At 39.0% G+C, this 25,310-nt stretch overlaps 1 protein-coding gene across 1 annotated transcript in view; it reads right to left on the bottom strand.

The window, feature by feature from the left end:
• The window catches only part of CRB1 (crumbs cell polarity complex component 1), a 108,718-nt gene that overhangs the window by 11,105 nt on the left and 72,303 nt on the right, over positions 1-25,310 (bottom strand). Inside the window, exons 8-15 of the mRNA XM_075509154.1 lie at positions 23,528-24,078; positions 22,971-23,136; positions 19,305-20,211; positions 17,030-17,158; positions 13,875-14,013; positions 13,811-13,832; positions 8,000-8,099; positions 5,078-5,162 (exon numbers count right to left, since the gene is read on the bottom strand). Of these exons, the coding sequence (XP_075365269.1) occupies positions 5,078-5,162; positions 8,000-8,099; positions 13,811-13,832; positions 13,875-14,013; positions 17,030-17,158; positions 19,305-20,211; positions 22,971-23,136; positions 23,528-24,078 (2,099 nt within the window). The remainder of the gene's footprint in view (positions 1-5,077; positions 5,163-7,999; positions 8,100-13,810; positions 13,833-13,874; positions 14,014-17,029; positions 17,159-19,304; positions 20,212-22,970; positions 23,137-23,527; positions 24,079-25,310) is intronic.

Raw genomic sequence — 25,310 nt, 5'->3', positions numbered from 1 at the left:
TATGAAGTCTCTTTCTGTGTTACAGCTAGCACAGTACATGAGAAAAAGGTCTCCAAAAAGACATTAGAGATTTCTCTAAACTTTCTACTCCATGCTTTTACCTTACTGCCACCTAAAGATAACTAACAGAAAATACATTGAACTTCAGATTAGAGAGATTTACTCTAACATGTTCAGAAGTGATGGCAGCCTTGTCAATGTATTTCTTCTAAGATGATTTCCTACACTTTCAGAAGATTTTCTTGAAGATCATACTTCTTAGAGATAGGAAAAAAATCTGCTGGCTCAGCTCACTGAATTTATCTCTGGTGCTCCAAGGCAAGGCGTATGGACTATGAGTGCAACTCAACCCTGTTTCTAGCCAGATGATTAATTTAGATCTGGGGGCTCCTCAATACAGACTGAAAGTAGCATTTTCTACAGTGTGTGGAGTCAGGTCAAAATCCACCTTTATCTGCAAGTGTAAGCTATTTCTGATACAGCCCCCCTTTTGATTCTGCCTTTCTCAGATACCAGAGTTGTCCTCTGTTGAACAGGCAGCCTAAGTGGTTCTTCCTTCTCAGCTCCATCCTTGATGCCTTATTTCTTAAATAGTAGCTTTCAGTTTGGAGATCCCCTTTAAAGCAGGCCAATATCCTTTTGTCAGAGAGGGAAGCTGAAGCGTGAAATAGAGACATGATTAGCTTATGATCAGTTAGGCAACCCAAGGTGGAAATGGTAATTGAATTTAATCTCTTCATACTGCCTGAACGCTGACTGCATGAATACCTGCAATCAGCCCTTAGTAGTCATATCAGAGCAGTGCAGCCCTGCCCAGGCTCTAACGATTCCACTGAGAATGAGACCAGGCAAGGTCTGGGAGATAGTTCATCCCCTGCCATAATCCCATTCTGAAGTCCCACAGACCTGAAGCTGTGCTTATTCTCCGTCTTTACTTTTTATACCACAAATAAACTATTTAATTCAACTAGGAATTTAATCAGTGATTTCCAGGATGCTTCTTTATGGCTCCGAGTAACTCTTCTGATTGATACTTGCATGCTTCCTTAAAATATTTCCAGTCTCATACTTATTTCAAGATCAGTAAGGTAACCATGAAATCCAGCAAGTTATATATAATTTTGGCAGAAATGTCATATATTAGTGTTTTCTTCTGGGAAAATAATTCGGCTTCATTAGTGGTTTTGGGAGAGGATGAAAAAAGTGATCACGAGCTAGGAATTTTTTACTGAAAACTTTCTTGATGTGAAAGATGACATTTTGGGTTCTGGGTCCGGGCCAGTTACCCTCCGACCAGCCTGTGCATCAGACTTGAGCGCTTATTCAGGGGAGGGGGGGAGCTGAGTATTGAAGGGATATATCACTTCCATACAAACTCCATCTAGAGAACTTCACTGTTTCAAAGACAGCAGCACGTTTATTTATGCTTTATTTATATATTTATATAATGCTTTATTTATTTTTTGAAGTGTTGTGGTTAAAATATCCTGGGGTAGATTTTCGGTCTCTACTCTCTCTCTCTGTTCAATTCCTAGTAAAGGACAAGATAATAACATGCCTGTACCTTACAGATGTGCCACAAGCATTCATTTAAAATAATGAAGTAATTCTTACTGAGCTAAGATAGAGTCCAGGTGTTCAGTACTGTCCCCATCTGTATGATTTTTACAAATCCATTTTAGTTACAATTTTCCTACTTGTGTAGTAATTTCATTTCTCTCAGTATCACTTTGCACCTCCAGGATCTCCTCCAAACCCACCTTTTTTGGTGGCTTTGTGGAATGTTGGGCAACACTGACAGCACTGAGGTTTTCTTTGGGACTCATCTCTGCGCTGGCTTCTCCAGAGAGATCCTCAGCAACCCCTGAGGTTCCCTGACAATATCACATACTGAAAAGACAGGGAAGAGTTTGTATGCGGATAATAAGTTCCAAATCTGCAGAAAGTGACCGAAGACACCAGCTTTTACTAGTGGGTTTAGGTCTACCATGAAGGACGTGTTACGCTTTCATATGTATAGAAACCAAGCATTTTCTTTTGGCCTGAATGAGTTTTGTGTTTGATTAAAGGAAACAATGAACTAAGAAAGAACCAAATGAAATTTTCCATGAGACACAGCATAGTGTCTCGTGTGACTCTTGTGTGCAAGATACTGCATAAGTTCACAAAACGGTAGGCTTTCGGATAAAAAAAGATAACGGTTACATCACTATATAAACTCCGTGGAGGAGACTTATACCTACACTGCCATTTCACGGAGGGATTCGAGTCAGCCCAGATAAGAGGACCAAACAACTTCTTGGACAAGAGGGAAAAGAGAGTCCTGTCCCTTGGGGGATAAGAAGAGCGCAGTGTGTGAGCGTTGGCTGCACCAGACAGCACTGTCCTCCCTTGGGCTCCGAGACGGTTTCTGTGTTACGCTCTGAAGAGCTGCTGGCTTAAGTTTAAGTCCAGTAGCCAAGATCCCAGTCCAGTACCCACTGGCATAAAGAGAAATCTTTCCATTTATTTCAGTAACATATGAATTAGGCTGCAAACTATTTATGTGCTTGAGAAGCTCCAAAATCCCTACCCTAGCTTTTCACAGGGTCCACCAATGACCAAAGTTGTCTGCGGTGGTGCAAAATCTGCTCACATTAAATAATTACAAAGATTTGCAAAGCTGCTGATTCTCTTGTCCCTTCCACTGAATTACAGCAGCATCACTTTTTTTTTATTTGACTGCTCTTATTCTTCTTGAAAAGTGAATAACCTTTTCTACCAGATATTGTTTGAATAAATTTGAGGACTGTATTTGAATAAATTTGAGGACTGTTGTATTTGCTGCAGAGTGAGTTTGGTACAAAGCTCAGATATTTGTGTAACAAGTTCTGCCTGTCATTTAAGTGGCTCTGTGTATCAAAACAGATGTGTTCCTGATCAATTGAAACGAAAGTATTTTTCAGATCCTCAAGAACAGGAATTCTTTTTATTGCTTTTTAGTGGAAAAATATTCTATAGGCCTAGTAAAGTGTGCAAAAATTTTTCAGACATTATTTGGAATGGAATTTCATAACAAGAACTGAAAAATACTCTGCACAAGAATGTACTCTACAGGCAGAGTTCATCAGGAGATATGTAGGCAGCCTTGTTTTATCTGCAAAGAACATAATTTCATGGACCTTCAACAGTAATCTTAAGCATATGATTAGTTTCCGAGACATTAACACTAGCCTACAAGATGCATTTGTTATGCTAAGCTAATATGTCCATAGCATTCAGGAGCTATAGCACTATCACTGTCTAAATAAAGTAGTGGTTGGAATCTTGGAAACCAATGGAAGACCATGGTTCCCATTCAGGCACCTGAATAAATGTGGGTGGATTTGCTGAAGTGCTTAATTGGCAGTACCTGGGAAATCTCCATATTTACCCTTTATCTGGCATCCTTTATATATATAAACATATCTAAGGTACGAGTAACTCTTTGTCTTTCTAATTGTAATGGTGGAGAACGAGCTTCCTCTGAAGCCACATTGGTCCTGATCTGTCAATAAATTCCATGTAAACCTCATACCCATGTTTCAGTTTTGTTAATTTTAGTGAAGAGGACAAACATTGAATCCCAAGAGATGGCTGGCACCATGCACTCAGTGTAAGTTATCTTTTCCGTCATAAACTCCTTAACTTCTGCTCAGTTTCTTTTTCTTTTTGTAAGCACTCAGGTGAAAGCCTAAACTATTTTCTTCAGCTTGAAAGTGAGGTTGGAGTTTTCTTTTGTTTAAAAACTTCTGGTCAATTAAGTTGTTTGAAATTTGTGGATTTAAAACAGATTTATGGTCTGGTTTCAGTCAGTATTTGGTTAAGTTGCCCAGCAAATAAAAAGCATCTTACTATGCAAAAGTGGAAGCCCATAGGTGACTAAGGCCTGCTGTTGGAGTATCACTGCTGTTTTCCTATTTTCTAGATAAATATCCATATTTGTAAAAAACAAATTTTCAAAAATTCACCACTGAACATAGCTTCATTTCCATTTTCAGTGGAAAATAGATACCAAATACAAGCAAAAGACTTTTCAATACTTGCAGAAAAATAATTTTCTCATCAGTTGTATTTTAAGAAAGAAAATAAATGGAAGCATGCAAAGTTTTGGCATTAGATCATAGCAATAGCCAGAAATACCAGAATTACCAAAATGTTTGTTAGTGTTTGTATAGTCCTTAGGATGAGATCAGAGTTACACTCTTTATCTACAGAGATAACTTGAAGACCGAAGTATTTGTTCCTGCTCTTACAAAAAAAAAAAAAAAGTAGAGTATTATTCTTATGAGTTAATTGTTCTAAAGCAACTTTCAGAATACCTTCCCTCAGTGCTAAGCCTGCTGCATTATTTGAAGATAGAAAAAATAGATAAAAGAGAAAAGAACATTAAGTCTCATGAACCATATGAGAAAAAAGATGTAAAATTTAGTATCTGAACAACGCAGGCATGGAGTGCATGAATGTGTTAAAAAGTGAGCAATGACTGAAGTAAATGCCCATGTGATATGAATGTGAGTCTACAGGGAAAACATCAGAAGGTGAGAAAAGGGAAAACAATGCCATTGCAACATAAAGGATGGTGTACAGACAAAATGTGTTAGTCTGAATACTAAATGTGTTATGTGGATACCGTACTTGAGCTGATTCCTATACTGCAGAGTGTTATGCTGTCATATGTCATCTGGGCTCCCTTTTCTGCTTATATTTACCATGCACATTAAATATTCAACTGCTTTTCACTGATGCGTGCAGTAATGCTGGCCTTGTGAGAAGCTTTCTTGTCTGTCCCAGCTAAGACACATCAGATAAGCTTATTGTCTTTGCATCCTAATGTTTTTGTACCTTATGTTATGACACGTATTAAATGTGTTTCTTGCAGTATCCTTTTAGAAGTTTTAGTTAAGTCCTGTGTTTTGAATACAGACTAATAGAAAATAGCAAAGGACATTAAGGGGCTGTTCTCTGAAAAACAACTGTAAAAAAGGCATTGTGACATTTCTGATGACTTCCAGAGCAGAGCTGCTCATTTTACAAATCTAAAGATGTTTCTTCTTACTCCACATTTGACCTGGCACAGGAATAAAGCTGGGCTCTCTCTGGCTCCTACCATCAATGGTAATGATTCTGCCATGATGGGTGATCTACAGCCATGCAAATGACGTGAAAACAAATAAATTTCAGCTTTTTCCCGTCTCAGATACGCTGACTCTGCTAGGCTAATAAAAATAGTAAAAACTTACTTCAGTCGATGAAATAATATAATTTCAATAACCTATCATCAGACTGTAATAAGTTTACCTGTGCTGTACAGTCCTTTTCTCCAAATAGTTGACATGATGAGGATTTTCTCAAAGTAAGGTACTACAGAGAATAAATCCGAAGTACCAGGGAATATACCCTTTCCGCGTCCAGCAGCAACCTTACAGAATGTAGGTTATATAGACCAGACTGCTTATTTCCTTCCCACAGTCTGCTCCCTGTCTAGATCTTAGGAGCATCAGGAAAGCTGATAGGTGAGAGTCGGCTTCTCCTCGTTGATAGTTCTCCTAACCCACGGCTTGCTCCCCGCTTGGGAAAGAATGCCAGCAAGAATGTGTCATGGTCTGGCTACGCTGACCATGGTTTTGCTGGAGGCTGAGGGCATCAGTTTTGAACAGGGGTTCAGTCCTCTCTCCTTTGATCCTCAAGTACCACTGGCTTCAGTATGATTTTAGAGCATGCAAATGAGTGGTTTTAAATATCTCTGATTTCATGAGGTTATATTATTGGGAGACAAGGTCCTCAAACACAGTGGAGTTAGCTACGCAGGACAGGGAACTTCAGAAAAATGGTTTAGTTTTGAAAATATTTTACTGTACATATGAGTCTTTCTCAACAGGCTGCAAGAGCACTGGAGAAGACAAAAGTCACAGTAGGTACAAATGTGCTCACTTACTAAGACATCAGTTTGATGATCCCCAATGGCTTGACCCAATCTTGCTGCCTGGAGTCACGGATTGTTCAGCCACACCATACGAGGGGAACCTGGAGCTGACCTCCATGTATGGCAAGACCCTCTGTTCACTCTCTGCAGGTTATAACAGCTGGGATAAGCTATTCAGTGACCCGGGGCACCCACAGGTCCTCGGCTGGTGCTGTGGAGGAGCAGTAGGTGAGTGACTTGTCTGAAAATCAGGGCAGTCGCACTTCTCAGTTTCAGTTGACTTACCCAGCTTTACTTCTTCATTTTATCATACTCCTGAGGCTGAATATTATTGTCTTAGTGTTGCCAACAGTGAGCATTCAAGCTTAGGCTAAGAAGAAAAATTATTACATTGCCTTAGAATAATTATACTTTAATATGAAAAATATTTTTTTACATTTTGTGTTGTATTTTTGGCCTTCTATGGCTCTTAAAACCTTCTCCAAGCTCGGGAGGGCTAGCAATGTATCTTCTTTCATGGAGGCTGAAATCTATGTGTTGGAGCGTAAATAGGAGCCATCTAGGGCAGAATCGTTATTTCAGATTGAAGGTGTTGACAATATTGCTATCCTAGTCTCACAAATGAACAAACTCTGAAGTATGGAAATGTCCTAACCATCTGCAGTAGGAAAGAGCGTAAATTCAGGACAAGAGCAAATCTATACTGATCACAAAGAGAACAAAGTTCTTTCACCAAATACTTTCCCTTACAAGGGTGTAAATTTCTACTTTTGGATTTTTTGTTTGTTTTTTGCATTTGATGAAGCAGAACACTAATGCTGCTCTTGCACTCAGTCTCCTAATATTGAGAAGTTTTCTGCTGGAAAGAGGAGGTGAAACTTTTTTTTTCTTTACAAATAATATCCTAAAATTCTTCTCAATTGTTTTGCAGCCTCAAGACATAAACTGGTGAGAATACTGGCTCAGTGTGAAAACTAACCTGCATGACTCTATTTGCCATTATATTGCTCTATAGGTCTTGAAAATAAAACATTGTTTATATTTCTGTGTATAATAGCACGATAGAGGTATACAAGAGCAAAACTAACAGGTAAGGCCACAGGGAGATTGGGGGAAAATGGTGTAGTTGTTATATTCCTGATGTTCACATCTTTTAGTCAAATGGTAATTACGCATTAATAGACTGATAAGTATGAATATGTAAATAGCAATGGAATGCATTATTCATGAATCACCAGGCATTAATTATTGTAATTAAGTGTCATTTGCTACGTTCATATTACTAACCCTTGCAGTTAATGAATACATTAGCTAATCGCTGTAGAGCAGATTCAATCAAAATTCTGTGTGTCTGTGCTATGGAAGCCTGAGAGAGTTTTATTGAATTTAGATTCAATATTGAACATATCTTACATGCTTATCAGTGTATTCTTAATGACATTAAATATGAATCGTAACCCCCAGTGCATGACGCTTGTCCTTACGCCCAGGAGGATGGAATTGTACCAGCTGGAAGAGGATGTGAAAGCAACACTGGTGCACATCAGAGCACATAGCAGTAGCTATCTTAAGCAGAACTTTAATTCTGGGACATGAAATCCACCACCACTTCCAAGTTTCATGTATATTCACATGTACAATAGGAGGGGGTATGCTTTGCGAGGAAGTGCTGTCCCAAGGGTGCAGCAGATGATAATGTTCAAGAAACAATTTCACAGTACAGACTGAGCTGTTCGCCAGTCAGCGCAGGGACGCGTCTGCCTTTTGCTAGCACAAGCAGAACACCGCACTAGCAGGACGTGCTCTTGAGCCTAATGGGGCCTCAGGGCACTCTTGAAACAGAAAGTAAAATGAACCACCAAACTCTGCATTTTTTTTGCTCTCTGGAGATCTATTTCAGATAATAGTAATCTAAGTAACACAGAAAGAAGACTTAAGATATGAAATGAACTTTTAGTTCAAGTGCTAAAAGTTAATAGATACAAGTAAAGTGCTCCTTTGGCTGAACTTTTGGGTGTCAGGCCAGGACAAATATTTGCAATGAAAGAATAAAACCTGATTTTGTCACTGTGAGTTTGAAGCAGATTTTTTCCTATTTTTAGTTTCACCAACATACTGTAGTCACGTGCACTGAGTAAATTGAGTATTGGATCTAGTTTCTTAAAAATTAAATGTTCTGGCAGCGAGAGAATTCAAGTAAGCATACAACATCAAGGATATTTTCCAATTTGCAAACACATGGGCTCTTTGTACTTAAAATTGTGATAGTATACTGCTGGCAGAGTCCGAATTGTATTAGAGCACCTGCAGAGGAGCGTCAGTCAGAGCCTGTTTTTTAAGGGTCAGAAGTAGGAGCTATGGTCAATAAAGCAACTCTGTCATTCCCTGTGTATAATTCCTCGGAGAAATACCTCTCATGTGTTTGCCAAACAGGTTAAAGAATACCCTTTCATTCGTCCCACAGCTGATGCAAATCCCTTTGCTCTTCCTTCTAGTACCTCCATCACTGCTGTCTTTCCCTTCTTTTCAGAAATCTTACTTCTTCCCCAAGCCCGAACACTGGTACTTCTCATTACCCATATTTCTGAATGACAGTCAATGGCGTCTGAAAAACAATTTGAATCTTAGCATGAAAATATAGGGGGATCCATTACAGATAACACCAGTATTAAGCACAAGCCATGCCTCCAAAAATCATGACCTTGCTTGTTTGCCTTCTTTCATTTGCATGTCTGGTATCCCTCCTCTAATTTTGAGCATATGGAAGCGATGGTTTTCCAAGCTCTTCTCAACACTCAAAATGGTATGATCCTTTTTTGTACTTTCTTTCTTTTTTTTTTTTTTAAATGTATACTGACATTCTCACAAAAGCATGAACTTGTCTGTGAGTTTGTGTTCTAAATAGAAAAACAAATATCAAAAGATTTGCAATAAAATTTCAACACTGGAGATGAATGAAGATCTTGCTGTTATATCTTAATATTAAACAGGAATAATGGCCTTTTCAACCCCTCAAATTCTAAAAAATCTTAGCAATTGGATGTGTTTACAAAAAAATTAGTGCTTAGTGTCATTATTCATCCAGCTGTTTTTTCATGTTTGCTTCTATAGCTGTTCCCCTTTCAATGTCCTACACATGCATTTCTTTTAAAAATATACATATATTCAAGAAAGTTATTTGAATTAATGTAGAATTTGTTTCTTTATTTTTTTAACCTTTTAAACTAGAAATATCAAGTCTGTTCTCCACTGGGTGTGTTTGAAGACCTGTGCGTGGGACAAGTCCAGCCTATGGGCTATGATAGCTCAATGGAAAGGGATGACCCATCAAAATGTTAACGGAGACCTCATCATGCTCAACAGTTTTGTAGGTATTGACAGTATGTAAGGAGGAACCAAGTAATAAGAGTCACTTTAAGCCATGTGGATAAAATCCCTGCCTCTCTGAATTGTTGGTCTGGGGGCTTGTTTGTTTAGCTGTGCTCTGTAAGGTACCAAGAGCTACCCAGCAGAGGTAATCACCCTTGATGGGTAACACAGTATTGCAGCTGAAGTGGTTCAAGCGGCTGAACCGCTTCGTTGGGAAGCACCTGGCCCTGCACTGTCAGCACTCCTGGAGAAGACACAGGGAAGGTACAACCTTAGTTGTTGTGTGGTGTACATGTAAAGCGCAAACGTTCAGAAAACATGGCACACTTAAAGCAAATGAATAGAGTCATGAGCAGAAAATGAGGAGCAGACATAAAGAGACAAAGGCAGAAGGTTTATTTTGTGTATAAAGGTAGGAAAGTTATGTACATGTGCACGATGGAGTTGAGAATACAGAAGTACAAAGAGGAAAGGAGCAGCATTTCTGAAGTCAGGATGTTTCATGATGACAAGGCATTAGAGGAAGGAAAGAATTCAATTACAGGTGTGTACTCAGAAAAAGAAAGACTGAACTGCTGCTCTGCTAATTTATTCTAGATTAATAACTTGCATATTCCTGTAAATCCATATAAAATCTGTATTTAATATTGTATGTACTCTCTTATATAAAGTTTCTACTATTGAAGAGAAAGAGTTTTGGAATCTCTATACAGATGTATTCTTTGTTTTTCATATTATGCCTATAGCTATAGTATGTCAGACATACTGTTAATACATGTAGTGCTGTCTAGCTTTCTTCAACACTAATACCAGGATGAAATTTTTGCTTATTGTACTGTACCCTGTAGTATATATTCTATAAAGTACATAACAGCTCAATTTACTGATGTGGGAGCTGAACTAAACCCAGTGAGAAAAAAACCCAAAACTTTATTGTGATTTTCTTAATTTTGATTTTTTAAAAAAAACTTGGTTTGAACAGCTTTGGTTAGTAGCATCAGTTTTTTCATATGAATTTTAAAAAATTTCTTATTTCTTTGCTTTTAGTTAGCATTCTGAAATTATATGGTACTTTTCATTTCAAGTTATTTGTGTTTAAATTTTTAATTTTTCATTTCAATAATACTGAACCAAGTAACATTTTTAGCTACAATTAAATGAAAACTACAGTTTGGAATAAAATTTCCAACATAATACAATGTTTATTATTTTAAATTTCTCCATATGAAGGAAAATCCCTCAGTAAGTTTGCAGACAACACCAAGTTGGGCGGGAGTGTTGATCTGCTTGAGGGGAGGAAGGCTCTGCAGAGGGACCTGGACAGGCTGGATCCATGGGCCGAGGCCAATTGTAGGAGGTTCAACAAGGCCAAGTGCGAGGTCCTGCCCTTGGGCCACAGCAACCCCATGCAACGCTACAGGCTTGGGGAAGAGTGGCTGGAAAGCTGCCTGGCAGAGAAGGACCTGGGGGTGTTGGTTGACAGCCGCCTGAATACGAGCCAGCAGTGTGCCCAGGTGGCCAAGAAAGCCAATGGCATCGTGGCTTGTATCAAAAATAGCGTGGCCAGCAGGACTAGGGAAGTGATCGTGCCCCTGTACTCGGCACTGGTGAGGCCGCACCTCGAATACTGTGTTCAGTTTTGGGCCCCCCACTACAAGAGAGACATTGAGGTGCTGGAGCGTGTCCAGAGAAGGGCAACGAAGCTGGGGAAGGGTCTGGAGCACAAGTCTGATGAGGAGCGGCTGAGGGAACTGGGGTTGTTTAGCCTGGAGAAAAGGAGGCTGAGGGGAGACCTTATCGCTCTCTACAACTACCTGAAAGGAGGTTGTAGAGAGGTGGGGGTTGGTCTCTTCTCCCAGGTAACAAGTGATAGGACAAGAGGAAATGGCCTCAAGTTGTGCCAGGGGAGGTTTAGACTGGAGATTAGGAAATTTTTCTTCACGGAAAGGGTTATCAAGCATTGGAACAGACTGCCCAGGGAAGTGGTTGAGTCGCCATCCCTGGAGGTATTTAAAAGACGTTTGGATGAGGTGCTTAGGGACGTGGTATAGGGGTGGTCTTGGTAGTGTTAGGTTTATGGTTGGACTCGATGATCTTAAAGGTCTTTTCCAACCTATATGATTCTGTGATTCTGTGATTCTGTGAAAATTGACATTTTAACTCAAAACAAGGTGAATGTTTTAATTTTGTTTTGTCTTACTTTGATATTTTAAACAAAAATGCAGACAATTCACACAGAAATATTGATTTCATTAAAAAAAAAAATCTTTTCCTCTGACATTGTAAATTTGATCACTTACTTTATCTGGAGTAAAAAACTAATTTTCCAAAACTTTTTTTTGGAAAAAAAAAAAAATGCAGTTTGGTTTTGGTTTGTTGTCTTTGCCTGTGTTATATAGTCCACAATATTACACGGGATTCCCAGTAAGTAAGATAACTAAACCCTGCATCTGATAGAACGCACAGTTTTGTTTCTGACACTGCTACATTAATTTCATCCCCAGTGCTGGAACATGCATTCCCATCTTGTGTTTACTGTTTGCTTACAAAGAGGAAAGGAACTTTTAGCTGAATGATTTTTTTTTTTTCTTTTAAATAAGAGATTAACAAGAAAATTACCTAAATCACTTTTCTGGTATGATAAAGACAGCAAAGAAATTATCCTCGTGTAATACAGTTATTGTAAGTCAATATATTGTGCTTAAGTTTTCATACTAAGGCAGGTGCTTGAGATAGGAATATGTGACATATCACAGGGATGAATCATGGTATTTTCCATAAATGTGCAAAAAATGTGTTTGGGTTTTTTTTGCCTCTGAAAATAGCAGTAGACTTTTTACTAACACTAGTGTTGCTGCAATCATGTGCTGAATGGTATTCAGACAAATAACAGACTTTGGGACATTTATGAAAGGTGGGAAATAAAAAATAGAGGCTTGATTACCAGGCAGTGACTTCTGCTATATCCTGCAGTGGCAAAACGGGAACTTTAACATCTCACTTACACACATTTTAAGGTGTCTTAATGCAACTGTAGAATTAAAGGTGGGATTCACTCTTCATGAACACTCCAAGTCCAATCCACAGCAAGTTGGGTAGGACTGAAGAAACAAGGTTAGGTTTGAAGTGGGAAACTGTAATATCAGTAGGCTCAAGGACTCCTGCAAAAGATCATCTCTTCTCTCTGGAGTCATAAAACTTCATCGTATAATGTTAGTTAGCCTTTCCTAAAAGTCTGTTACATGCCATATCACTTAATAATAAAACATCACCTTATACATGCTTACTCTTTTGAATCATCACTCAAGGACACTATTTAAATGACTAAGAGGAGTACAGAATCTATACAAGTATAATATGATCATGAATACCCAAATAAATGGTTGCACCGTTCATAAATGTTTTTTGCCTTAAAGAATTGTTCAGAAAAACAAAACCTCACTTTTCACTACTGTTTTGTTTTTAACAATGTACTTCAGTTGTGTCTACACTCTCAAAGGCAACTACACAGATATTTTACTATTACATTTTTTATTAAAACACCTGGTATTCATAATTTTTAGGGCTCTTATTTTCATTCTTTAAAGAATCTATGGACAACCAATCAACTGAACTACCTTGACTGCTTCCTAAGAAGGAAAAAAAACCCAACGTATTTTTGTCAGATGACACTCATATCTATTGATGGATAACATAGATTTACTTAAAGTTGTAGAAATCTTGGAATAAACAACAAATCTATGATTTTAAAGTCTGATGTACTTACTGGGCCTTTCTTGCAAGGCTGGTGAAGATTAAGACAGCTGTATTTTATCTCAGTATAAGATACTGGAGACGTACAGGCTACCGGAGCAGAGGTTCAGGATTAGTGATATCAGTGCAGGATTGCCACTCATTCAAATGGATGTGAGAGTGTGCTCAGTATGTTGCCAATTGCTAATCCAAACCATTGTCTAATTATCAAAAAATATCGTATATGATTTCACAGGTGTGAGACCAAACTGCCAAAGAAACAGCAATGAACATGGTATGTGATGCAAAGATAGTTACCATCTGTAAGATTTAATGGTAAAATTAGCCATGTTGAAGGCAGCGGATCTTTGCCACTCATTGCCGTAGGGTTTGAATGCCACCATCAGCATATCTTATAGTTCTTGTTAATATGTATTGCCTGTTGGTGTGGCCCACTGTTGCCCACTGGCAGTGTGTGTGTGGTGAAATGCTCTGGTGGAGGTGGGATGAAACACTTTTTAAGATCTGCTAGCATTTGTTCTGAAATTAAGTGAAAGAATTAAAACAGATCCAAAGAGATTCATAGAAAATTGTTCAAAGAAATATAAAACAATTTTTAAAACTCTGATGTTCATATTGCTTTGGTAAGCTGTTTGGTGAAGGCATCTTCTGCTGCATTAAAATACAAAAGTTTAAAGACTGCTTAATAGTCTTCCTGTTCACCCCACTCGACTGCTGGATCATCATCCATTCGTAGAATAAGATAGGAGAGAAGCTGAAAGAGATTCTGCCACAACAGTAAAGAGACAAAAAAGGAGAGGTCGCTTACATCTATCTCGCAGCGGTCTCCAGCATAGTTCACATCGCAGAGGCAGTGGAACTTGTTGAGTAGGTTCTGGCAGAGGCCCCCATTCAGACAGGGGTCAGAGCTGCACTCATCAATGTCCTTTTCACACCTAGAGGAAAGACTGCAAATAGTGAGCATCTGAAATCACAAATAAAATGCACCGAACAGGCACAATTTTAATGCAGAAGCTTTTGGGGGAAGGCAGAGGAGGATGCTCTATTTGAAATCTGTGGTATATTTCCAGACGTGTTTATGATTTTATTAACTACCCGATTAGCTACACTCAAATCCTGGACTTCCTGTATTATTTTCAAACACAGATAGTTAAGCCAGAAATTTCATCTCTGTAAAGCATTTCATAGTTAATGGTGCTTAGCAATGTAAAATGAAAGTTTGTGTATGATTTCAGAGCTAGATCTGGCGCAAGTCCTGCCGACAGCTTGCTGATCCATTTTCATTGTTATGGGGAGCTAAGGGCACATTTTCCTTCTCAGTAGTCTGGATGTAAGTAAGTCAAACAAATGCGTGTTTTTCCCAGCTGAGTGCCCCTGGGAATGCTCACCTGCTTTTTTTTCTCAATTCAAAATGCCAGTAGATGCTTAGCAGAATCTCTTATATGGTCTCTCTGAGGACATGGGCCCTCAGAATGGTAAGAATGGTGCAGAACAGGGCTTTACAAGCTTAAATATGTATCATTAAATGTTTTTGAGTTAATTCTGATGGTAAAGGATGTTTGAGTTCTCATAATTTCTCAAGGCAACCAATTGAACATTAATGAAGAATGTGTGAGGTGAGGGTGAGATTGTCTGAAAACTAGTAATGATTTGGTGATTTGCTGCTCTGACAAAGTTTCCCCTTAATTCCCTGCCCCCTTTTATTCAAATAATGCTAATGGTAAATCCTAATTTTTCCAGATAAAAAAGCAGATTTATTCTTGAAGAAGAATGTGAGAAACTCCCTCTGCACTATAAGCAATTGCTTTGTTCCATCATATTCATAACCATGCAATAAATTTTTAGTGTTACATTAGAGAAGAGCTGTTCTTTTATTAAACACTTTTAGCTGATTTTCTTTGTTACTCTATAAAAAAGTTTCAACAATTTTCTTCAATGGTAAATTATATTCATATACTTCAAAAAGCTAAATTAAAGTATTAACCCAATGTATAAAAATTGTATAGCTATGAATTTACGTATGCAAATAAAAAAAACCACAACCAAATCTTCCAGGGAATTAGGCACCTGAATCCAACTGAATTTCAGGAAAACTTACAACCTGAACTCCTTTAGGTAATTTCAAAAATCACAGCCTGAACTCAATGATAAATTTGTGTTCAAGAGACAGCTAGGTCTCCTTTTATGAAGAGTAATCTTTCCACATTTCCCTTTCCACCTATTAAGTTCTTTTTTTTTTTTTTGTGATCCCCAGTCAATTGATTGACATAAAAAGATACGATTTTCTCTATACTGTGCATCAATAGTTTTCTGAGGGATGAAATATTGTTTTGAAGGAAAATGTCTCCTTTATGAATTTAATAGATAAATATACAAAGGGTTTGGGTTTTAATTTTCTTATTAACTGATATATTTGAATTTATTCTGAAAAGAAGAAGCGGTGAAATTTTCTCATTTGGTATACTAAGATCTGCAAGCACAAAAGTACTACTGGTTTATGGTTTGGCAGCCTGGAGAGAAAGAGGGCAAATAGTCAGTTTTAGACATTGGAGAAGAATGCCTTGCTGTGATAGTCAGTTAAAGTGCAGTACGCTTGGTACAAGGCTGCTGTTCAATATGAGAATCATGGGAACCATAAAATAGAGCTTATTGCCAGCCAGTGGGATGGATGTAAGGAGGGCTCATTCCCAAAGCTGTAGTTAGCAAGTTGCCTGGCAGGGGAAGGAAGAAGGAAAAAGTACTTTCTTTCTACCTTGAAGTACCAAGATATATACACACCAAAGAACGGTCTGAGAATATGCTTTTACTTTTTAATATTTTATTTGATTTGATTTTTTTCACCTTCTTTTGAATATTGTGAGGTGGTACACAGAGCTTCTGGCTGAGTTAAACAGCACAATGCAGATGTGGCTGCCAACTACACTGTGCCCTGAGTGGGTGGAAACTTTCATTTCGTCTATCTTTTATAGCTTACTGTACTGTTTTCACAAAATCAGTGGGTTAATAAGTTTCTGAGAGAATGAAAACCTTTTGTTGAAAAAATTCTTTATGTTTGCAGAGCCAGCATAGCTTTGTCCTGTTGAACTTTTGGATATTATACTCTGATGTAATGCTAATCTCACTAAAAGCACGTACAGTATTTCCTTTCTCACTATCCAAAAAGGTGCCCTTACCTATTCAGACTATATTATGACTGGGACAATGTCTTCCTGCCTTTCTACAGCACCTAATACCCTGAGGCTGTCAGGACTCCCTGCTCCAGAGCCGTCTGTAGAAAATTATCAAATGTAAGTGTGAATTGCGACAATATGCTACGAGATACAAATTTCACTGTGAAATTTCAGACAGCCCCTCTGTTTCAGACTAAACGTAACATGTAAAAAGTATTTCTTAACATCTTTTTAAAATAATAATTCTGTTTTCGTACTTCAGCATTCAGTAAGAAAGTAACAAGCTGCAATACCACCAGGTATTTCATCTTACACCATCCCTGTGGAAGAATAGATTGTATATTCACAACACATACATGTGAAAATGAAACAGCTCTGCATATTCATGTGTCAGTATATTGTAGCTGATTTTTATGTATGAGCAGGGTATGTGTGTTTATGTGTCCCCACCTACAGAAAGATAACATTATAGCTTGTCATATATAAAATTGGCATGGAATCCAAAAAAAGTAGAAGTGTACAATGCTGTCTAAGAAATAATATCTTGCACTGGTGTTAACGGTGCTATGTTGGATTGAATTTTGCTGCATTAATTTGTGATTTTTGTCTAAGTAAAACTGCTATACTTTCAGGCCCTCAAAGTCACTCAGGCAAGGAAATGCTGAACTTAAACGACTGCTTTGTCTGTATTTCTGTAGGAGGCCAAAATCCCTGTGGCCATTACCCTCTGGACCCTCTGGAACAGCTTTTGGAAGAATTGCTCCACAAAGATCTGCTGGGCGAAGCATCTCACCGTTCTCCAGCAAATCCCGCCAGGCACACACACGTCAACTCGCCACTGAGATTGGTGCAGTTGCCATAGTTGAAACATGTGAGGTTTCTCTCTTCATTCCCACAAACTGTATATGGTAATCTTCTGTATCTAGATAAATGAGAAGGCAATGGCAGTTGTTATTTGCACTTTCCTTGTTTCTGGATGTCTCGTGCTCTCTCAGCTTTTCATTTGACTCTAGTCCACTGCTTTAGTGGAAAACATTTAGATCTACCTTGCAAATTTGTTATCTGAATGCAGAATCTAGTACTATTAGTCTCCAAATAGAGGGAGCAGCGCTCCTGCTGGCAAATACTATTCAATACCAATGGGAAAGGCATGACATTTTACCTGTAAATGAACACACAGTTTCAGGGGCTGCACTTACTTAGTGCCTCCTTGGTTTCCTCTTTGGAAAGGAAACCCCACATTTGTGTGCACTGACACACCTGGTGCCTGGGGTACTCGGGGTGCTCACTGTTAGTGGTAGGCAGCAACTGAACCGCGAGAGCAATGCTGTCACTGGCTGGGGTATCGGCCAAAGGAAAGACAGCAGGAACTGACGTTTAAGACTCACAAAACATGTTTTGCTTAACTTTTTAATTTGCTGAATTTGGTTTTCCTTTTGCAAATATTCACTGGCAAGTTAATGATTCATTTCTTAGCAAAAAAAAAAAAAAAGGGACAGCACTCTACCTACATTACTGACATAGCTCTATGTGATACCTGGGCAGCTTAGTAGAAGTGTTCAAAAGAGAGACTTAGCATACAAGATAGACCATATTGGGCCAATATAAGGCATCTTCAAATCTCAAGATGTACTCACTGCTCAAAAAAAGCCACCAACAATTGACAATTGTGTAATTATAGCCTAAAAGACTGGTTGGGCAGCATGAAAATTATTGTCTGTTGTGGTTTAGTCCCAGTCGGCAATTAAGCACCACACAGCCTCTCGCTCACCCTCCCTGCCCTGGTGGGATGGGGGAGAGAATCGGAAGAGCAAAAGTAAGAAAACTCGTGGGTTGAGATAAGAACAGTTTAATAATTGGGAAAAAAAAATTGTAATGAAAAGGAAAACAACAAGAGAGCAAGAGAGCAACAAAACCCAGGAAAAAAGAAGTGATGCGACCGCTCACCACCCGCCGACCCACACCCAGCCAGTCCCCAAGCAGCGTTCGCTGTGCCCCAGCCAACTGCCCCCAGTTTATATATTGAGCATGATGTCATATGGTATGGAATAGCCCTTTGGCCAGTTTGGATCAACTATCTTGGCTGTGCTCCCTCCCAGCTTCTTGTGCACCCAGCAGAGCATGGGAAGCTGAAAAGTCCTTGACCAGTGTAAACATTACTTAGCAACAACTAAAACATCAGTGTGTTATCAACAGTATTCTCATACTAAATCCAAAACACAGCACTATACCAGCTACTAGGAAGAAAATTAACTCTATCCCAGCTGAAATCAGGACATCTGTTTACATCCTTCAAGCTGCAGCAGACTGGATTTGTTGGAGTCCTCTGGAGGAAGGAGAAGGATTTTGCCTTCTCTGAGAGCAATGGGACATGCTCAGAAGGGAGAATTTTATGGTGTGCAGAGAAGGGCAATTAAAGGAAAGAGAGGCCAGGGAAGAACCTGCATCCTTTACAGAAGAGTGTCTGAGAAGAACAGGAAACAGGCATGTGAGGAATCTCAGAAGTGATGGAAAGAGGGGGCTGTTTGGTGTCTGCAGCCACCAGGACTGCTGGGCTGAGAGAGCAAGCTTGGAGGAAAAGACCCACCTAGCAAAGATGCTGTGGGTGGGGAGAAAAACTTCTTTACAAACCCTTCTATTGTTATTTTCTTTTACCCACCAACTCTGAATCTCTCTGCTTATAGTTCTAGAGCTCTATTACACTAATAAAGTATAGTTTTAGAGATTCAAAACCCTTAAAATCTTTTTTTCTAAAAAAAGATGTAACACATCTATCTCCAAGCTCTGGTGGACTTGCAGCAGAGCTGGGCAGCAGAGCTGTCCCTTGTTCCCTGTCTCCTTGCCTCATCAGTCTCTGCCTGAGCTGCCAGCTCTCTGCTGCCTCGGTCCACATCTAATTGATCTGTACAGCTTTCTGTACTGCAGACTCTTTATACATTAATTCTGCAGCCATGATTAATATATAGATGGATGCATAACATCTGTGTTTAAAATGGAGACATCAGTGATGTAACAACCCTTCAGAAGAGACCTGACAAAATCAGATGCATCTGCCTTGTTTATAGTACCTGCAAAATTTTCCGGTGAAGTTACCAGCACACAGGCAAGAATATCCGTTAATCCCATCAACGCAAGTGGCCCCATTTGCACACTGGTGGCCACGGCAGTTGTCTATGTCCTCTTCACAATTTACCCCTGTGTAACCAGGTTCACAACTGCACTCATAAGAGGTGATCCTGTCAGTGCAGTTTCCATGAATGCAGGGGTTTGAAGAGCATTCATCGATGTTGACTTCGCAATGGGTGCCTGTCCATCCTTTGGGACATACGCAATGGTAGGAAGTATAGAAGTCTTCACATATCCCCTCATGCATACAGGGATCTGAGCTGCAGACATCTACCTGCAAACAGCCAGTAAGAGCAGGGTTTGCGGATATTTTGAGAAATTGCTCCTCTTGAGGTTTTTTAGTAGGGATGTCAGCATTTTCAAAGTATGAGAGATAAATGCCACTGATTTCTATGGTGCTCATACATCCTCGCAGGCCATCCAGACTGTCAAAAGCCTTGTCAGCCACATAGATGTCTGTCTCTTCTCTTAAAAAGTTGAGGCTTCCTGCAGCAGTTGTGCTAGTTGCAGTGTCTTTCTTGTTATCTATATCAATGTGCCATCTAGAGAACTGGGACAGGGGCTCTACCATAGAGACCATCACTTGATGCCATTTCCCATCACTCACAGGCAGTGAACTAGCAAGGGTGAGCTTATAAAAGCTGTTGCCGCTTTGCAATTGAAAGAGTAATTTGGAGTTGTGAATACTGATGGTAACAAACTCTGGCTCCTTCTCTGCATACAGCAGTATCACGTCAGTGTCCCTAGTTCGAAAGCCAAATACGATATTGGTGAGGTCTCTGCTGATTTTTCCGTTGCTTCTGTAAAATATCGCACTGCTTCGGCCACTAAACACTGCATTAGCAAGACCTGTGCAAAGATAATAATTGAGAAACCAGGGCAACTTTAAACCAATACATGTGGAACAATATCTCTTCAGTGCCCCATGCTCCCTGTCATGTAAGACCTTTTGAGTTTGCTGAAAAACAATCAAATTCCACCAGTGTTTCAGTTATCCTTGCCTGCCCCTTATGGCTATAGAAATTACAGGGCAGTGCAAGTACCAGCTATATTGACATCAAAAGTGTGCTGCTTTGCATCATCTCAAGTTATTGTTCTAAAGATACAATTCTACATTAGCGTTACCTCTCTTTTTCCTCTTTAGACAAAGAAAAGGAGGTGATCATAATTGTGTACAACTCAAACCTGAGGCTGAGAAGGTATTTCAAAAGAAGATATATATTTGTCATTTTTTGTTCATTCCCTAAGTATCGGCAGCTAGTTATTCCCCATGGCAGGTCTGGACAGGGTGAACCTTTGTTCTCCATTCCTCTCTTCTTAGGTAAAGCACTAAAGAGGTTTTAGAAAGTATTTGATTGGATCCCAATTTACTCTCACTGATGCAAAAAGGATGAATTTAATTGAAGTCAGTTAGCAAAAAGCCCCTTCAAAATCAATGTAAGAAGAGTCACGCCTGTCACGTTTAAAGCCAGCTTCTCCTGCTGTGTGCACACTGCCACAGCCCTACTGACGGCACCGAGCCTGTGCTGGTGGGACTGGGAGGGCAGCGGAGTACTCAGTTTGCACTGCTGTGAGTGAAAATTGATGGGCAACATTGTGGCAGTTTTGTGGACATCTTCACAAAGCTATTTGACATCTTTCATTAGTGTGGTTTCTACTAAAATGCACTAACTTGCTGGGCTGTAAATTTGCACGTTCTGAGATTTATGAGGATTATAGACAGGGAGAAAGGAGAGGAAGGAACGTCTTCTGTCTGTACTTCACACAAATTTAGCTTTGCAAGATCCTAGCACCGAGATAAGGTGGGCTCCCAAACTATCTCTGGGCTCAGTAAATCTTGATGAAAAGAACCCCTGGGAGTCCCAGTACGAAATTATTGACTGTATATCCTGATACTAAGGCAGCAGAGGTGTAACTACGTTGCCTGGTGCATCAAATGTGGTATCTTTCTCACAGGAAAAGTTTCCTCAGAGGAAACCATACTAATAATGAAAGTCAGAGCTTTTCAAAATTATTTCTGATTTTTTACACGTCTCATAAAGCTGAGTTTTTTAAGCTAAAAATAAAGCTAAATGTCTCGTAAAGCTAAAATACTCCTGTAGAACTCTTATTAAGTCCTGAGCACAGCAAGCCATCTAAAATGTGCTTTTACTCTCAGTTGTGACACTGGGCATACAGTTTTGCTGCTACTTGATGTTGTCCACATCAGCTTCCTGTATTGGCTTTTTCTCTTTTTTTGGAGTGCACGTTTCCTAAAAGGCTTGCTAATTGTAGCCATCTAGATGGAACTATAGCCACAGTCCCTGGAAAACAGCTCTTTTTCTGCCTTAGCTTAAAATGGTATCCACAGCATAAGACACCAGGCTGGCAGAGAACTCACTGGCCAGTAAAACTCCTTTTTTTCATTACCCTGTGTTGAACAACAAGAAGTCTATGCTGTAGCTAAGAAAATAACTAGTTAAAAATACAGCTCTGTAGTGCAGGAATTTTTTAATATCTATTAGGGAAACTGCCTACTATTGCCCATAAACCAGCACAAAATCTGAAAGTGATCTAACAGTGTCAATGACCTTGAGTTTAGCAAAAGGAAACAGTTCAGATACTTTTCACTTCTCTGTCTGTGTGTGTTTATATTCTACCGTAATATGCAATAGTAAAGTTTATGAGAGAATGTATTTTGATGTTATCATTAAAGACATCTATTAGAGAAGGTGCAATTATTTTAATTTCAGTTATAAATTTTAACAAGCGCTGCAATGCAGATTCTAACAATCTCAACAAAAATAGCATCATATTGGTCTGCCAGCAAATTGTCTATGATAGAATTCGTTTGTTGATCAACCTTCTCGTTCCTAAGAGTCAGCCATTCTAGCAGCTTCCATCAGACTGTGTGTATATTTATCTTCCTTCACAGCATTGTTAGGGCTTTCTTTGACAGCAAAAAGAAAAAATATTGCTTCAAAATCCTTACTTGTTTTTTAAATTCCACGCCAGGGTGGGAAGGAGAAGGAAAGAGATATGCAGGGTGGCTAATGTTCAGCTAATGGTCATCTAATAGACAGCTAATGGTCATCAATTTTCAAATAGACTGCTTGGTGCGCAGGTGCTTCTTATGAAGATACTAGTTGAATAATTGCATTGCTGGTATTAAGGTGACTTTCTTCAAAGATATTTAACATTTAAGAAAATCAAAGGATGCAATCTATGTCATGTAGGTTGTCTTTTCAGGAGGATAGAGAACATCCTAAGGTTAATCCCACACTGGATATCCTCTTATCTCTTTGCAGTGGAAGTATGAGGGGTACACTCACACTCTGGCAATGTACTGATCTATTGTACAACCTCGACAAGTTGTGTTGAATAAGTCAAAAGCAAAGGTCCTGTAAACTTCGGTGTCTGTGTCAGGGAGTCTGGTTGAAAATTTCTGGGTTTGGTAGGGCAGACTCTTCCTGTTAATGTTACTGACAATTGACATAATTATTTTAATACAGAAATAACATTTGCATGAACTTTAAAGGCAGTGAATATTGACTTTTAAGGAAATGCTGATGAAAATTTCTATTGTTTCTAATCTCCAAAAATGATAGGAATAACTGAAATGTACCTACATTCAAATCCTTGGTGCACCAGCTGGCATTGTGCTTCATGAGGACAGGGCCCAAGCTCACACCACTTAACTTCCTCGCATGCCTTCCCTGCTGTGTTAGGGGGGCAGGTGCAAGTGAAGTCATCCCAGATTGAATAGCACACACCACTGTTTTGGCAAGGGTTGGGCTATGGGGAAAGAGAAGAGACAACCTAAGTATGAATACGAGCTGGTGGACTCCCAGCTCTAAGGATGGGGGACTGTTTGGCACAAAGGAGAATTCTGTTTATTTCAGATGGAAAGTGATAAAAACCAGTACTATGACAGCACAGCATGTTCAATAATTGGTGAAAAACAGTATTTCAACCTTAAAATGTTTTAATTCTCCCCTGTGCGAAACATTTTGCTGCTGACATTCATCATACATAGCATAACTCAACAAAATCTGCTCTTTCTAGTATTTTTACATATTTTCCTAAGATGTCATTATCATCAAATAATGTATGGGAATATAAAAATAATTAAAAGAAATTCCCCATTATAAACATGTGAAAATGCTCTCAAAAATGTCATTCTTACCTTGCAGAGGTTGTCACCAGTGCAGCCTTGGGTGACATTGATCAGAGTTCGGTTGATAAGAGAATTCAGTGGATTGGTGATGGGGAAGAATTCCAGTGGCTGGTTATTCACTCTTACATCTTGGATGCAGCCTTTGAAATACCTGCCATTTCTATCAGTTTCTTTGTTATCTGGTAGGCCTCCAATGTAAAGAATATCCTTACTTTGGATGTTTAGTACTGGAGTAGAAATAAAGCCTAGGTATTGGGAGGACTGGAACAATTCCATCTTATTTGGTTCTATTTTTAATGTTATTAAGTAAAAGTTTCCATCGTTCAGGGAGTGTTTCCCTAATAACTTCATGGAATTTAGAGCTAACATTGTGAGTTTCCCACCTTCCAAGTAGACTCTTACGTAGAGGTAAGTACTGTTTCTCAAAGCCAGCAACAAGCCAGAATATTTGCGTGTTCGGACAAACATTGATATGTTCAAATTTTCATTCTGAGTGACATCAAAAGAAAAAGCAGCATAGCCTGAGGAGTCCTCAGATCCAAACCGGCCTGGAATGTACTCTTGAGGTTAGAGATACGGAAAAAGATAAAAAAAAAAAGAGAAGAAGGGAGAAAAATAAAATAGTTAGGGCTAAATGACAAGGGAGCCAATGCAACGATCAAATAGCTACTTCTGGTAATATTTATATATGGTAGTAAGATGTGCTGGTATTTATGGATGAATAAAGACTTGATCCAGCTGTAAATAGCTTCTACTTCAAAATTCCTGTTGGCTTCCACAGCTGTAGCATTAAGCCCCAGTACAGGACCAGATGTTATATTATTGGGCATATTTTTCCCCTTTATCATGTTCTGTGTAATGCTGTGTTTTCAAATGTTTAAACAAGGACAGATTTCTACAGTTTCCTGGATTTGTCCTCAGAAAGATCATTTTGAAAAGAACCTAGCTGCTTTGATCCTCTGATGACCATGGAAGTTAATGTAATTCTGGAACTTTGTGATATTTTTTGCACTGATTCCAATCATAGAAATAGCGGAAAGCTGCTCAGCAAGCCCCTCTTGTGTAAAACCTCCAAACAGGGCACCTATTTGGGCTCCCCAGTTCTCTGACAGACTTCCTGTTGCTGGGGCTCAACACGTGCTCATATACATCAACTTGTATCCAGTTACGAATCCTGCGCAGTCCTGCGAGTGTCCATAATGCTGTGGTGGTGTGGAGGAAAAATGATCCAGGATCAAGTAAGCCTTTTTCTTTCTTTTCTTTTTTTTTTTTTTTTTTTTGTGCTTATCAATTAAAACGATTAAACCAAAACCATCTGTCTTTCTCCCTTACTCTTTATTTTCAGTAATGATTTTCAGACTTGTAAGGATACAAAATATGTAGCCCAAACCGTATTTTATTCTGATGAATCATCTCGTTAAAGCACAACAAAGTGTTTCTATTTTTACGCTTTAAGTTTCGTGATCTTGTCCTCAATATTATAGACTTCCTGCCTAAACACTTTCAAGAGCTATTTTTAATATATCAAATTCATAGAAAGAATAAACCAAGCTTTATTTAAATGCTCACATAGCTAAAGAGTCAGTCCTCTTTTGTGCAGTAAAACTCCTAGAGCAAGCCCTCATAGGCCAAGTTTCCGCCTGCAGCACTACTTTTTTTAATGACTACATTAAAAAACCCAATGAAAATAGGGGACTGACTGTGAAGCCCCAACAGACCCTTAATAACCACACTGCACTACTATGTGGCACGGTAATATTATTTAGCAACAGGAATAAATCCCTTACTTGTT

The sequence above is a fragment of the Mycteria americana genome, chromosome 7 (assembly GCF_035582795.1).
Source record: "Mycteria americana isolate JAX WOST 10 ecotype Jacksonville Zoo and Gardens chromosome 7, USCA_MyAme_1.0, whole genome shotgun sequence".
Lineage (NCBI taxonomy): Eukaryota > Metazoa > Chordata > Aves > Ciconiiformes > Ciconiidae > Mycteria > Mycteria americana.
This window is presented reverse-complemented; position numbering and strand designations above follow the sequence as displayed.